The sequence below is a fragment of the Acomys minous genome (genome assembly GCF_964271855.1).
Source record: "Acomys minous genome assembly, chromosome: 2".
NCBI lineage: Eukaryota > Metazoa > Chordata > Mammalia > Rodentia > Muridae > Acomys > Acomys minous.
The window spans coordinates 72,253,330-72,266,134 of record NC_140484.1 but is presented as its reverse complement, the minus strand read 5'-3'; the positions used below and the strand labels follow the sequence as shown (position 1 = coordinate 72,266,134).

Sequence of the window (12,805 nt, the reverse complement as noted above, 5' to 3'; positions counted from 1 at the left end):
CTGGAATCCAAACTCTTTCCCTATAGACAAGTTCCAGTCTGAGACTCAGCAAGGGGCAATGGGCAGGGACGGTGGACCAAACTGGTCTAGCCCCTTGACCTCTTGGCAGTGTACGTCTTGGCGTTAGTGCCCAGGGGGCAAGCTTCGTGGAAGGCTACCGCGTCTCTGGTTCCCGTGCCTGCCTGAACTACAATTCCCAGCGACCCCAACATAGCCTGTCCGTAGCCTTTGCGTGCGTCTGGCGCAATGCCTACTGGGAAATGTAGTTGAAGTGAGAGCTTGCGCCTTGCACGAGATACCAAAATAGCTGTGCACGCCCCTCAACTTTTGAGACTTGGTGGAGGTTTTTCAGACTGTAAACCAGGGAGGCTTTGGTCCTCTGCTGCGGTCTCTTGAAGATGCCTGGTGTCTGGCATATTAGCTCAGACGCCAACCCTTGCACTTGTCCTCCAGTTCACTTCGCAAGGCTAGTCTTCCAAGTGAAGGAAAGGGAGGGGTCACCTTACAGAAAGTCTAGGGTCTAACCAGGGATCCTAGACTCGGTACCAGGATCCAGATCCCACCCCTACCCCCAGCCGGTCTACCCCCACCGTGGGAACGGAGACCAGCTGGCCGGAAGCGCCAAACTGCGTCCCTGTCCTAGCCCTAGGGATCAATCAGGCCGAGGAGTTAATTATGTAATGAGGGGGCAGGGGGTCGGGACTAGTGAAGCCGCGAGGGAGAGGGGAGGGTACCCAGGTATCCGGCCTCCTCTTGGACCCCTTCGAGGCCCCAGGGGTCTCCATTCCAACCCACCTCCAGGGCCTCAAGGAGGGGAGGGGCTGTGATCTCTGGTTTAGAAGGGGCTGTGCTTTGAGCTATAAAGGGGGCATCTCTTGGACCCGGACTTTAGCAACGGGACACCAGGCCAGAAGAAACTGCATCATGTACCATCCACGAGAGTTGTACCCGTCCCTGGGGACTGGCTACCGTCTGGGACACCCCCAGCCTGGGGTAGACTCTACTTTCCCACCTGCCCTGGCAGAGGGCTACCGCTACCCTGGTGAGCGGTTGGCTTGGCTTTGGGTAGGGGGCAGGAGTCTGGGAACATGTGACCCCTCCCCTGGGCCTTCATGCTTTCCCCATCTCCAGATCTGGACACCTCTAAACTGGACTGCTTCTTCCCTGCGATCGAGGCAGCTCCCCACACTTTGGCTGCTCCTCCTCCTCCTTTGCCCCTTCTGCCGTCTGCTCTGGGCCCCGAGACAGCACAGCCGCCTCCAGAGGCCCTTCCCTCGCTTCCGGGGGTCAGCCTGAGCTTGGAGAACCAGGAACTGTGGAAGGAGTTCAGCGCTGTGGGGACAGAGATGATCATCACCAAGGCTGGCAGGTGAGGGATGGCCAAGTCAGCTTGTAGAAAAGAATTCCTGGGGACAGAGCTAAGTTTAGGGACTTCTCAGGCTTACTACAAGCCAGAGAGCAGACTCTGACTGGCCTGACACCATCTGTGACAGTGGGTGAACAGGGATTTTTCTGTGGTGAGGTTCAAGGAGCAGTTTGGGGAGTTTGTGACTGGGTTTAGGAGCCATTCTATTAAGGGTCAGAGAGGTCAGTCTGATCCTGGGGCAAGGAAAAATAGCTGGGCTGTAGGTTGGCATGTTGCCTAACTCAGACACAGACAGCCTATGAGAAGAGTCAAGGACCAGCCAGTGACCAATGTTGGGAAGATCTGTCCAGGATCAGGGTCAGTATGTGATTAAGCTCGCTCTGGAGGAAAGTAAATGGTCAGTCAGTGTGAGAGCTCTGGCAAGGCCTCTGAGGCCTGAATCCTAGAGAAAGCCCGTCCTCCCAACCGAAGGGGGGCGGTCAGTGCTGCACCAAGGTAGCAAGCATGATGCTCCTAAGCCATTGCTTCTGCAAATAGAGTCACGGGGGTCAGGAACCCCGACCGGGCCCGAGACAGGACTGTACCATGCTGTAGCTAGAAATGGAGACAGTGAAAGGGCAAGTGAGGAAGAGATTAACCTGCTGTGGCCTGTCAGATCTCCTAACCTGTCTGTCCCATTTCCCCATCTGTGAAGTGAAGCCTTCCAGCTCTTACATCCTGCACCTGAGAGTCTAATTACACCTCCCTTGCCGTTACCGTGCCAAACTTTGAGGTGCCTGGTTAGTTCCGTTGCTGGTGCCGGGCTCACCCCTGGTAGTGGGTAGCTCGAGGCCTCCCCTGTCCTCCCCTTCCCCTGTGCAGGCGCATGTTCCCCGCTTGCCGAGTTTCAGTCACTGGCCTGGACCCGGAGGCTCGCTACTTGTTCCTTCTGGACGTGGTTCCGGTGGATGGAGCGCGTTACCGCTGGCAGGGCCAGCACTGGGAGCCTAGTGGCAAGGCTGAGCCCCGCCTGCCCGACCGTGTCTACATTCACCCCGACTCCCCTGCCACAGGTGCCCACTGGATGCGGCAGCCTGTATCCTTCCATCGTGTTAAGCTCACCAACAGCACGCTGGACCCCCACGGCCATGTGAGACCCAGGCTGGGACCCCTTCCTTGATAGGGTTTTAGGGTGGTACCGGGTGGAAGGTGAAAGCTGGGGCTCAGGGCGGGGAGTCACCCCATTTCTTCCCTCCCAGCTGATCTTGCACTCCATGCACAAGTACCAGCCTCGCATCCACCTGGTGAGGGCCACCCAGCTTTGCAGCCAGCACTGGGGGGGCGTGGCTTCCTTCCGGTTTCCTGAGACCACATTCATCTCTGTGACAGCCTACCAGAACCCTAGGGTGAGTGACTTTGCTTGAGGGAGGGAGGGGCAGTGCCCTGCCCAGGCTACAGGGGCTTTGACCTGGATGTGTGTCCTCAGATCACACAGCTGAAGATTGCAGCCAATCCCTTTGCCAAAGGTTTCCGAGACAATGGCAGAAACTGTAAGAGGTAGGCATCATACGTTCAGTGAATGTTAACTAATGGCTTACTGTGTGCCAGGCACTGTGCTGGGGCACCGGGAACAGGCTGGTAAGTGAAAACATCTGTCCACTTTTGATTCAACCAATACTTAACATTGCTCGGTCCTTATACAACTGATAAACTAGTGGGCAGAGAAGACAAAAACAAGAGAAAGCTAGAAAGTTCTAATGAGCAATAAAGCACGGGAAAGACAAGGACTGGAGGGAGTGGCAGCTAAAAGGCATCGCTCCGAAGGGGAGGAGCCATGTGGGCATCTGGCAAACCACAAGTGCAAAGGCACTGAGGCAGAAGAATCAGGGAAGTGACCAGAAGCCACATGCTGCTTAGCAATGCAGGACTGGGGCGCCTGCTCTGAAAACAGCCCCTGACAGCTGGCCTAGGCCTCCTCAGGAGAGCTGCTACTCTATCCCAAAAGACAAGTGATTGGTTCACTAGCTCAAATGTAGAGCTATGACTGCCCATGAGGAAGGTGTGTGATACCATGGAAGGTCCTGGAAGCAGCATAGCCTCCAGAAGGGCTGTGTGGCGGCTGTGAAATAGGGCAGACGGCCTGGCCTGGCCTGGCTCAGATTCTAAATACCCAAGGAAAGCATTGAAGAATCAAGTTCCAAGTCTGAGAGAAACTTCAGCTCTGTTGTTTTTTAGTGGCTTGTCAGGCCTTCAGTTCCTTATCTGTAAAATGGGTATAACATGGCACCTGCCCAGCAGGGTGCCTGCGAGGGTGAAATGCCTGGCACCTGGTAAGTACTATTAGTGCCATCATCATCACCACCATCATCATCATCACCATTCCCCAGGGAGCGAGATGCGCGTGTCAAGAGGAAGCTCCGGGGTCCAGAGCCAGTGGCCACAGAGGCCTGTGGGAGTGGGGGTGAGTGCTGTCCTGATGGTGACGGGGCCACGCCTGAGACATGGACCCTCTCCTAGCCAACCTGTGCCTTTTGTCCCCTCAGATACACCAGGGGGTCCCTGTGACTCAACCCTGGGTGGGGACATCCGGGACACAGATCCAGAGCAGGCCCCAGCCCCCCGGGAAGCTGCTGCTTCTGCCTCAGTTCCTCCATGTGGTGGCCCTAGTGCTGAGGCCTACCTCCTGCACCCTGCAGCTTTTCATGGGGCCCCTAGTCACCTCCCAGCCAGGTAAAGTGCACAAGAGCAGAAGGCTGGGTGCTCCAGCAGGTGGGTGGCCCCTCTTCTGTTCTGATTGCTCTCTCCTGACTTCAGGAACCCCAGCCTCCCGGAAGCTCCAGACCCTGGGCGCCCAGCTCCCTACTCAACTGCATTCCTGGAGCTACAGCCTGGACCAGGGGCCTCTGCCTATCAGGCGGCTCCAACTGTACCATCCTTTGCCTCACACTTCATTCAGGGGGGCCCCTTCCCTCTGCCATACCCAGGACCTGGAGGTTACCTGGACATGGGAGCCAAGCCCATGTACTGAGCCCTGTGTAGGAAGCCAAGCCAAGGCCTATGCCGTCTTCCCTTGAACACCTCCAACTCCCTTCCCCCAGCCTGGTAGCACCCTCATTCAAGTGGTGCCCCCTCCCCCCCCCCACCAAATGGCTGCCCTGGGCCTCTTCTACCCCTTAGTTCACACCTTGATTTCACTCCACCCCCTCTGGCTTCAAAGCTCAAGCAAGGCGGCTCAGAGTCCAGCTGGGGCCAGCTTCCCCTTCCCAGCTCTCACCTCAGTGCGAATGGAGGGAGACTCTGCCGGGCCAAATGGGGCCCCACCCCAGGACCCCCACCTCCTGGGGGCCTCATCACTAGTGTAAGCCACAACAATTTGTTCTCAGGATCAGAGTATTTTTGTTAATAAAACTCAAAAGACGTTGGTGCTCAGGAAACGTTGAGCTAATGGTGTTGGCCCTGGGTGGGGCTGGGGAGCTACAGCTTTAAGGACCAAGCAGGTCCCAGATGCCTGCCTTGTGGCTAAGGAGCAGCCTGCTCTGGGCATGTCCCCCTTCAAGAAGAGGGGTGTTTCCTCACAAAGGCTGCTTTAAGAGTCCAGGCTGTCCTGGGACCTGGATTTTACCCAGCACTAAGGAAGCCTTAGGGAAAGACGGCCAGATAGAGCGCGGAAGGCTCAGGCCAGGGGACAAGCAGAATGGTCTCCACGGTCATCCCAATCAAACCTGACAGAAACTCCAAGACTATTTTTCTTCTTTTATTAGAATTTTTTTCTTCTTTTTCTCAAAATGTTTTATCTAAAAACAAACCAAAAAAAAAAAAAAAAAGGAAAAAAGAAAAACAAAAAATGACTGGAAACTTCATGGATCAAGTGGGAGAAAGGCGAGGAAGCCGGAAGCCGAGGCTCCACCCAACCTCTCCAGAGCAAGTCCGCACCCTGGGGCAAGCCAAGCCCGCAGCCCCTCACACCTGGCCTCCAGCTGGGCAGAGGGCAGTCACAGTGGGCCAAGGGCCAGAGGGGCTGGGGCCAAGGAGTCACAGGAAATAGTCGGCAACCGGCTTTTTGGAGGGGATGCCACGTGTCTCTTGGGGTGCAGCCTCAAAGATGATGAAATCTTTCTGGAGGTGCTCATCCAGTTCCAAAATGGCTGCCACATTCCCGCAGCTGGATTTAGGAACAGCACAGTTAGCGATGGTTGGTCTAGATCCCTACCCCCACCCTGGCCCCAGCTTTGCCAGCTTACCGGTAGCAGTAATTAGGTGCTGACCACACAGTAAGCACGGTCTCATTGAAATGCCACTTGTAACCTTCCATCACCAATTGGTGTGCACGGCAGATCATGTCAATGTCATTGGCTGCATTGAACTGGGCCACCACATCGCTGCCAAACAGGTAGCCTGCCCCCCGGGGGCTCACTCCCCAGCCTGTTGTGTCTGTGACAAGACAAGGAGAGTGCATGGGCTCCTCTGGTTGCTTACTATACCACAGAATTAAAAGCCTGGACCCCTTCCCGCATCTATCAGAGGTTTGTTCTAGGGGACCCTGGGAAACAGGACAGCAAACGCTGGAACAGAGAAGCTCTAAGGAGAAAAATGTCCAGAGCACCACTATGAACAAGGTCTTTCCTGGCAGTAAGGTCATCTTATGCCACACAGGGCAGAGTCTGCAATAACAGTGACAGGATTAGAGGGTATGCTTAAGACTGGTACTCAAAAAGGCTGGCTTTAAATCTCAATTCTGCCCCCCAACTAGGGGGAACAATACATCATACAAAGGAAGGAACCCTAGGAGCCATCTTTCTAGGGGGAGGGTCTCATCTCCGAAGCAGCTACGATCAAGGTCAATGTCCTCTTCCCAGCCAGGGAGTCAATCATTTCGTCCTCAACAGACCCTCTGAGCAATGAAATGTATGTGCCAACCTACTGTAGGCCTCAGCATACCATCAACCATGCTTTCTGCTCCTTACGGTAGGGCCAATCAGGAAGGCAGAGCAGTGTAGACCAACCTTACCCTCCTCTCCCCAAACTCCCCTGGCCTGACTCCTCTTCCTTCATATGCTTGCTTAAACCCAGTCTCCGCAAGCTAAAGGTGCAGCCAGCTCAGGTACTGCCCTCACCTTCAGGGTCAGACCACAGGAGGTCACACATGGGTCCGTCATGGGGTACCTCTTGTTTTCGGTCAATTGTCCGGATCTGGTCCAGGGTCTGGATGGATGGGGAAAGGCCCCCATGCACACAGAAAATCTGCCGGAGAGAAGGGAGTTGGAAGTCCAGAAACCCACCAATGCCCCGTCCCGGAGGAGATCCAGGGCCAACCTACCTTGCCATCAATGATGGCAGACAGGCTGAGGTAGTCAAAGATCTCAGTACAGTAGCGCCATACAGTCACCGAGCCATATTTGCGCAAACACTCATCATAGAAGCCATAGACCTGGGTAATCTGGCGACTCTCATGATTGCCCCGGATCAAAGTGATGCGGTCAGGGTATCGAACCTAGGGGGAGAATCAAGGCAGGTCTGGTTCTAGCCTCTGCCATCCACTTAGCCCCTCCCACATGTCCACATACCTACCAGCCTCATTCAGTCCTCACCATGATCTTCGGAGCCCAGACCCTCTTGTCTCTCACACAAATCATGGTGCCCCTGCCTCACAGGCTCCTGGGGCCTTTTCTGAAGATGCACCTGTCAGACTCAGGTTCTAATCCCTAACGCCCCACTCCGACCGTGGCCCCTCACCAATGAATTCTTCTAGTTCACTCAACTGCTGCTGCTTCCTGAACATCTGTCTACTTCCCAGAACTCACATCCTCAAGCGCTCAGAAGATGGCCCCATGTATGACCAGCCCTGCTAAGCATACAGTCCACAGCCACAGCAAAGTTCCAAGGTAGGTGACAGGAAAGGTGATGAGGGCAGCAAGTAGTGGCCAAAGCGCAGGCTGCAGAGGCCAAGAGTCCTCACCTTAAGAGCCAGCAGGAGGAGGAAGGTTTCAACACTGTAGAAACCACGGTCCACAAAGTCTCCCATGAAGAGGTAGTTGGTCTCAGGGACATCGCCACCTACCTGGGAGGAGGCATATGGCTCTTCTTGGCCCCAAACCATCCCCTCCCACAGCAACAGTCAAAGTCTGGCTACACCCCTTCTTTCACCAGAGCCCATGCAGCCTAAGGCCTCTCAATGATTATTTCTTCCAGTCACCCCCAGTTTATAGCCCCGGTGTTCCCCCACTCACTCTGAACAGCTCCTTGAGGTCATAGAATTGTCCATGGATGTCACCACATACCTGAAAAGGAAAAACGGGGGTTGAGAGTGGACAAAGGCATACCCCCTTTGTCACTTTCCAGGCCAGCCAGGGCTGTGTATCACTCCATCTCAGGGCAAGTGCGCCTGTTCTGGTTTCACCCATCCCCCACTGAGAGCCAAATGCTCCAGTGCAGATGTGTATTTGCAGGGACATCCACAGCTTCAGGAAGACTGGCTTTCTCTGTTTGCCCGTGTGCCCAGCACAGTTAGTAACATAGGGCCACTGACCCACAAGCTAGGATCTTTCGCCAGACCAAGTTCTGCCTTGGCCATGAGCATCCCCATGACAAATCAAAATTCTTACAGCATCTTTTATTTTCCTGTAGTGCTGAGGCCTCATACAAAGCGGCAGAGCGTCCCACCACTAAGCTACGAGCTCTGCCCACCATCTAATTCTCCTATCAGGGCTCACCTGAAGACTTAGGATCAAGAGCTGTGGGGTGCTCTACCATCTTATAAACTTAAGGGTGGAGCTGTCATGCTCCAAGGGGTAGAGTACTCACTGTGACAGGCGAGTCCACTCTCTGCACGTTGCTCTCTTCTACCAAGATCTCTCTGGAGACAGGAGAAGACCAGGGTCACCACAGCCAGGCCAGCCCAGCCCAATTCCTGACCTTTTTTGGAGGGAGGGAGGACAGGAGGTAGTCCTTGAACCTCCATGGGACAGAAGGAAATATGCACTGTCCCCATGATTTTGGTCAGAAAGCAACGACCATGGCCCTCTACCTGCTCCTGGCTGCCAACTGGACAAGGCCCAAGTTCTCACCACCCCCAGCACCCCACCCAGTTCAAGCCCTTCCAAGCAGGCTAGGACATTTTCAGCCTAGACTCTCCCAGTGGTTCCTTCAGCACACACTCCTAAAAGGGAGGTTCCTTTCCCTCCAGAGTACTGCCTGTCTCTAGGCTGAGCTGACTCACTTCTCCCACACTATCCAAAGGGTGAGGCCCATCCCCTTCAGACGTGTGCTGCTCCTTCCTTGTCAGCAATACAATTTATTTATTTAATTTATTTGAGACATGGCCTCATTAGGTATCCCTGGCTAGCCTGGAACTTGATTATGTAGACCAAGCTACTTGCAAGCTCAAGAGATCCACCTGTCTCTATCTCCTGTGTTTTCTTTTTTGAGACAGGGTTTCTCTATGCAGCCCTGGTGTAGCCTTGACTGTCCTGGAACTAACTCTGTAGAGCAGGCTGGCCTCAAACTCAGAGATCTGCCTGCCTACTGAGTGCTGAGATTAAAGGTATGAGCCACCATGACCAGCAAACAGCATTCTTTCACATCAACTCATATGATTTCCCCAAAGATCTCCTTCAAGAATAATGGGTCAAGCCGGGTGTGATGGCGCACGCCTTTAATCCCAGCACTCGGGAGGCAGAGGCAGGCGGATCGCTGTGAGTTCGAGGCCAGCCTGGTCTACAAAGTGAGTCCAGGACAGCCAAGGATAACAAGAATAATGGATCAAGCTGGAAACTTGCTGAGCCTGGGAGCACAATTTCCAGCAACAGCAGCCTCTTCCACAAGCCTCAAGTCAAAACCAGGAACCCACACATGGAATCTCAGCACTTGGGAGGTAAGGCAGAAAGATCAAAGTTATGCTTGGCAAGTTCAAGGCTAGCCTGAGATATGAGAGTTCCTGTTTAAGACATTAAATGAAACCTGAAACACAAGCATGATGGCATGGTAGCAAAAGTAAAGGACCCCATGCTCCAGATCAGCCCAAGGGGCACAGTGAGACCCCGTCTCTAAAAACAAAGGCCCCAAACCAAACAGCAGGGCTAGGGATAGCGTAGCTCAGCAAGAGAAAGCAAACTAAGACGCCAACTCCGTCACAAGTCACTCGTCTGTACAAGTCATGGCTTCCTAGTCTGTAAAAAGGAACAAGTACTTGAGAGACAGAGACAGGTGGATCTCTGAATTCGAGACCAGCCTAGTTCAAGGCCACCTAGGGCTACATGGGAGGACAGACAGACACATACTCTCCCATCCTCACAGGACTGGAAGGGAAGGGAAGTTTGAGGACCAAGCTACTATTCTATTAAACAGGGTGAAGCCACAGGGAAACAGTTCCCGATTGAGGCAGGTAAGCAGCCTCCACATTTGCTCTATACTCCACGCCGCTTGACTACCCCTTCTCAGTGTGCTCGGTCAAGGCCAACTCTGTCTTAGAAGGCCCCTGGCCACCCAGTGGTGGTGCTGTCCCACACATTTGATCCCAGCACTCAGGAGGCGGAGGCAGGCGGATCGCCGAGTTCAAGGCCAGCTGGTTTACAGAATGAGTTCCAGGACAAGGCAGGGCCACAAAGAGAAACCCTGTCTCAGAAGACAAAAAGAAACAAGCAGCCCCCCAAAAAGAAGCCTCCGGCTAGCTTCAACCCAAAACCACACCATAAGTGTCCTTCTTACCACACACAGCGAACTTCATGACTTACAGCGCCCGAACACTAAGTTCACTTCCAGCCCAGGCTCGCTGAAGGACTAATCACAACCACTTTACTGAATACAATTTGTTCCACTTAACTCACTTCCAAATCACCACCAAAGTGGCAGAGGTCAGAGTCAAACCAACAGTCACTGCACCCCAAAACTGGGACCCTTCCTTACAACTTCCTTCTGCTTCCTAGAGAATCCCGCTTCTGTCCAGATCATGCTTAACTCTCCTTTCAGCTCTATTTTTCTAAGCCAGAGTCTAGTGTGGTGGTCCCCACCTAGCCAAGGATAACCCTAAAACTCCTTGTTCTCTTTTTAACTCCCAAGTGCTTGGGATTAGAGGTGTCTTTTCTTTCTCCTTTTTTTTTTTGAAAGGGTCTCACTGAATAAACCAAGCTGTTTTGCAAGTCATTACTACCTTCTATGCTACCTTATTTCTTATGTTTTTCTTAGGAGCCCAACTGAACACGAGAGTGACCCAACTTCACCTAAGTAAACGATCAGTGCTCAGAGAACTGGCTTCAGATTCCACTCCTTCCTTGCTGATAACTTTTAACAATTAGAGTCCTTGTCTGTTAAAGTGGGCACAGAACCACTTTCTCTTTGAGGGTTGATGAGACTGGGCGACTTTCACAAACCACAACGAACCAGCTCCCCATTCTTCAAGACCTGTCCCCCAACTCAGACCCTCCAAGAAACTTTTTCTTTCACCCCCGTCTGGGCAGGCCGGATTCCCTGAGTTTCCTAAGAACTTTTCTGTCACTCGTTCTTATTCCACTAGAAACACAGCCACAGCCGACCCGTGGTTCCTTGGTGGGGGGGGGTCGGGGGGGGGAGTGACCCTCGGGATAGCTCCTCTCCGGAAGCGCTTCCGGGATAAGGCAAGTCCTAAATTCTAAGCTGGTTTTGCCCAGGCCAAAGACCTGGGCGACGGGTTGGCCTCCCTCCTGCGGCCTCACCTGGCCTTGGCGCACAGGGCCTTCACTTCACTCTCTTTGATGAGCTCGCAGCGCCGCAACTGCTCGATCTGTCGGTCCAGATCGCTGATTTCCGCCATGGCCCACCCCCGGCGCGGGTCAGAGTCGGGGCCGCCGCCCCCTCCGGACCGCACAGGGGTCTCCTGGGAAAAGCGAAGGCGAGCCCGCCAATCAGAGGGTCCGTGCGGGAGGGGGGACTCGATTCTGGGACCGCCCCCCCCTCCCCTCACGGCGGTGCGGGACCCTCCGCGTCCCGCTGCCTCGGCCGCACCCCGCCAACTCCCGTCGAACCCCGCGGGCCCGCGCTAAGGACGGTGGCCTAGAGGGGCCTCGGACAATTACCGCCGCTGAGACTCCGCTGGGTCTCTCCGACTCCCTACTTCCCTCCGCTTTGGGCCTCCGCCACCGCCGCTTCAACTTCCGGCCTCGCCGCGGAAGCAAAGGGAAACCAGTTCGGTCGCGCGCCGGAAGTGACATTACAGGTCACGCCCCTCTCGAGGGGCCAGGAAGGAGGCACGAAGGAGCCGGAAGTGTGGAGGTGACATGGGCTGGGAGGCAAGTATAGCTGTGCTTCGGTTCCCTACGGGAGCTCCAGTAGGCTTGTCACCTCACATTACACGTTTCTCTTACCTGTTTTCTGTCCTACTTCTACTACAGATCCGAGGAATGAAACTGTATTGTTCATTGCCTCCCCAATGTTTAGAATAAAGTCAAGTATTACAGACATGCATAAATAGTTGAGAATGGGGCAGTCTGATTCTAGTCCACGTAGCTTGCCTCTAGAGAAACCTTGCAATGGAGGAGCTTCGAACCTGGGGCAGGTATGCTGACACATACGTCAGGGAGGCTGTCAAAGCTACATAGCAAATGCACACAAAAACAACTCACCTCAATAGGATACCCAGGGTGATGAAACACAGGTTTAAATCTAACTGAAAAACAAGTGCCCACTCTCCAGACACCAAGCTTGTTTCTAAGACTCCCTTAATTTCCAATAGTGTGACATTCGGTTTTTGACAGGGTCTCATTGTAGCTCAGAGTGGCCCAGAATTTTGCAGTACATCTGTGCTGATCTGGAAATGACAGCAAATCTTTTTGCCAGCCTCCCAAGCACTGTGATTACAGATATCAAGCAACCACACCCAGCATGACGACCTATTGCCTGCACATATTCAAGGCAGCAATAGGACGAGGCTTACTTGCTCAGTTAAAAGCTAAAAAATCTGGAGTTTAATTCAAGGCTCAAATATGAATGCAGGAAAAAGTGGCCTTCCAGTCTGATCTCTACCTTTCATTTGCTGTTTCTGAAATTCGACACAAGACTAAGACCTCTTCAAGCTCACACGGAAAGTCTCCTGCTGCAGAGTAGGGTTTTGATCTTAATCTTTCTAGTCTCCATGTTGGCATACCTCACTTTTCAGTATTCTATTGTCCTTTAATCTTGAACAATTGTCATGTGCCTTAAGAGTGTCTCATAGGCCAGGCACTGGTGTCACACTTGGGAGGCAGATCAGAGTTCAAGGCCAGTTCCAGGCCAGCCAAGGCTATACAGAGAAAACCTTTTAAGCTGGTTTCCTGGAGTTGAATGTGGGACACAGAAAGGTGAGGCCATGTGGAGCAGACTTAGTATTTCCTTGCAGTGCTAGTGGTGGAACGTCATGAAGGCTAGGCCAAGTGCCCAACCACTGAGCTACACTTGCAGCCTGGGCTTAGGCTTGGCTCTAGGCAGTGCGTGGGAACAGCAGAGACCCTGTCT

At 53.6% G+C, this 12,805-nt stretch overlaps 2 protein-coding genes across 4 annotated transcripts; one reads left to right on the top strand and one right to left on the bottom strand.

Annotated features, from left to right (window-relative positions):
- The first annotated feature begins 108 nt into the window (after positions 1 to 108).
- On the top strand, positions 109 to 4,973 carry TBX6 (T-box transcription factor 6). 2 transcript variants are annotated; one of them, XM_084773555.1, is made up of 8 exons: positions 738 to 1,042; positions 1,132 to 1,369; positions 2,228 to 2,495; positions 2,605 to 2,751; positions 2,832 to 2,902; positions 3,733 to 3,806; positions 3,889 to 4,075; positions 4,160 to 4,973. In XM_084773555.1, the coding sequence occupies exons 1-8, from the start codon at positions 925 to 927 to the stop codon at positions 4,371 to 4,373; spliced, it is 1,317 nt and encodes a 438-aa protein (XP_084629681.1). In that variant the 5' UTR covers positions 738 to 924; the 3' UTR covers positions 4,374 to 4,973. The 2 variants fall into 2 exon arrangements, with proteins under 2 accessions (XP_084629682.1, XP_084629681.1); XM_084773556.1 differs by lacking the exon at positions 3,889 to 4,075 and having other exon boundaries at positions 109 to 1,042.
- A 113-nt stretch (positions 4,974 to 5,086) lies between these two features.
- On the bottom strand, positions 5,087 to 11,531 carry PPP4C (protein phosphatase 4 catalytic subunit). Of its 2 annotated transcripts, XM_084773559.1 has the most exons (9): positions 11,392 to 11,531; positions 11,032 to 11,192; positions 8,147 to 8,198; positions 7,573 to 7,623; positions 7,302 to 7,403; positions 6,663 to 6,836; positions 6,460 to 6,586; positions 5,587 to 5,776; positions 5,087 to 5,507 (listed from the first exon to the last, which is right to left on the bottom strand). In XM_084773559.1, exons 1-9 carry the CDS (start codon positions 11,524 to 11,526, stop codon positions 5,378 to 5,380), a joined length of 1,122 nt encoding a protein of 373 aa, XP_084629685.1. In that variant the 5' UTR covers positions 11,527 to 11,531; the 3' UTR covers positions 5,087 to 5,377. The 2 variants fall into 2 exon arrangements, with proteins under 2 accessions (XP_084629685.1, XP_084629686.1); XM_084773560.1 differs by lacking the exon at positions 11,392 to 11,531 and having other exon boundaries at positions 8,147 to 8,257; positions 11,032 to 11,169.
- Positions 11,532 to 12,805: the final 1,274 nt, after the last annotated feature.

Excerpts from the sequence above, each read along its gene's own strand:
- TBX6 (XM_084773555.1), top strand. The coding sequence starts at position 925 with ATGTACCATCCACGAGAGTTGTACCCGTCCCTGGGGACTGGCTACCGT. Across the intron at positions 1,043-1,131 it reads AGAGGGCTACCGCTACCCTG|ATCTGGACACCTCTAAACTG; the intron begins GTGAGCGGTTGG and ends CCCCATCTCCAG. Across the intron at positions 1,370-2,227 it reads ATCATCACCAAGGCTGGCAG|GCGCATGTTCCCCGCTTGCC; the intron begins GTGAGGGATGGC and ends TCCCCTGTGCAG.
- PPP4C (XM_084773559.1), bottom strand. The coding sequence starts at position 11,526 with ATGTCACTTCCGGCGCGCGACCGAACTGGTTTCCCTTTGCTTCCGCGG. Across the intron at positions 7,404-7,572 it reads ACCTCAAGGAGCTGTTCAGA|GTAGGTGGCGATGTCCCTGA; the intron begins GTGAGTGGGGGA and ends GCCTCCTCCCAG. Across the intron at positions 5,777-6,459 it reads CCTGTGGTCTGACCCTGAAG|ACACAACAGGCTGGGGAGTG; the intron begins GTGAGGGCAGTA and ends GTCTTGTCACAG.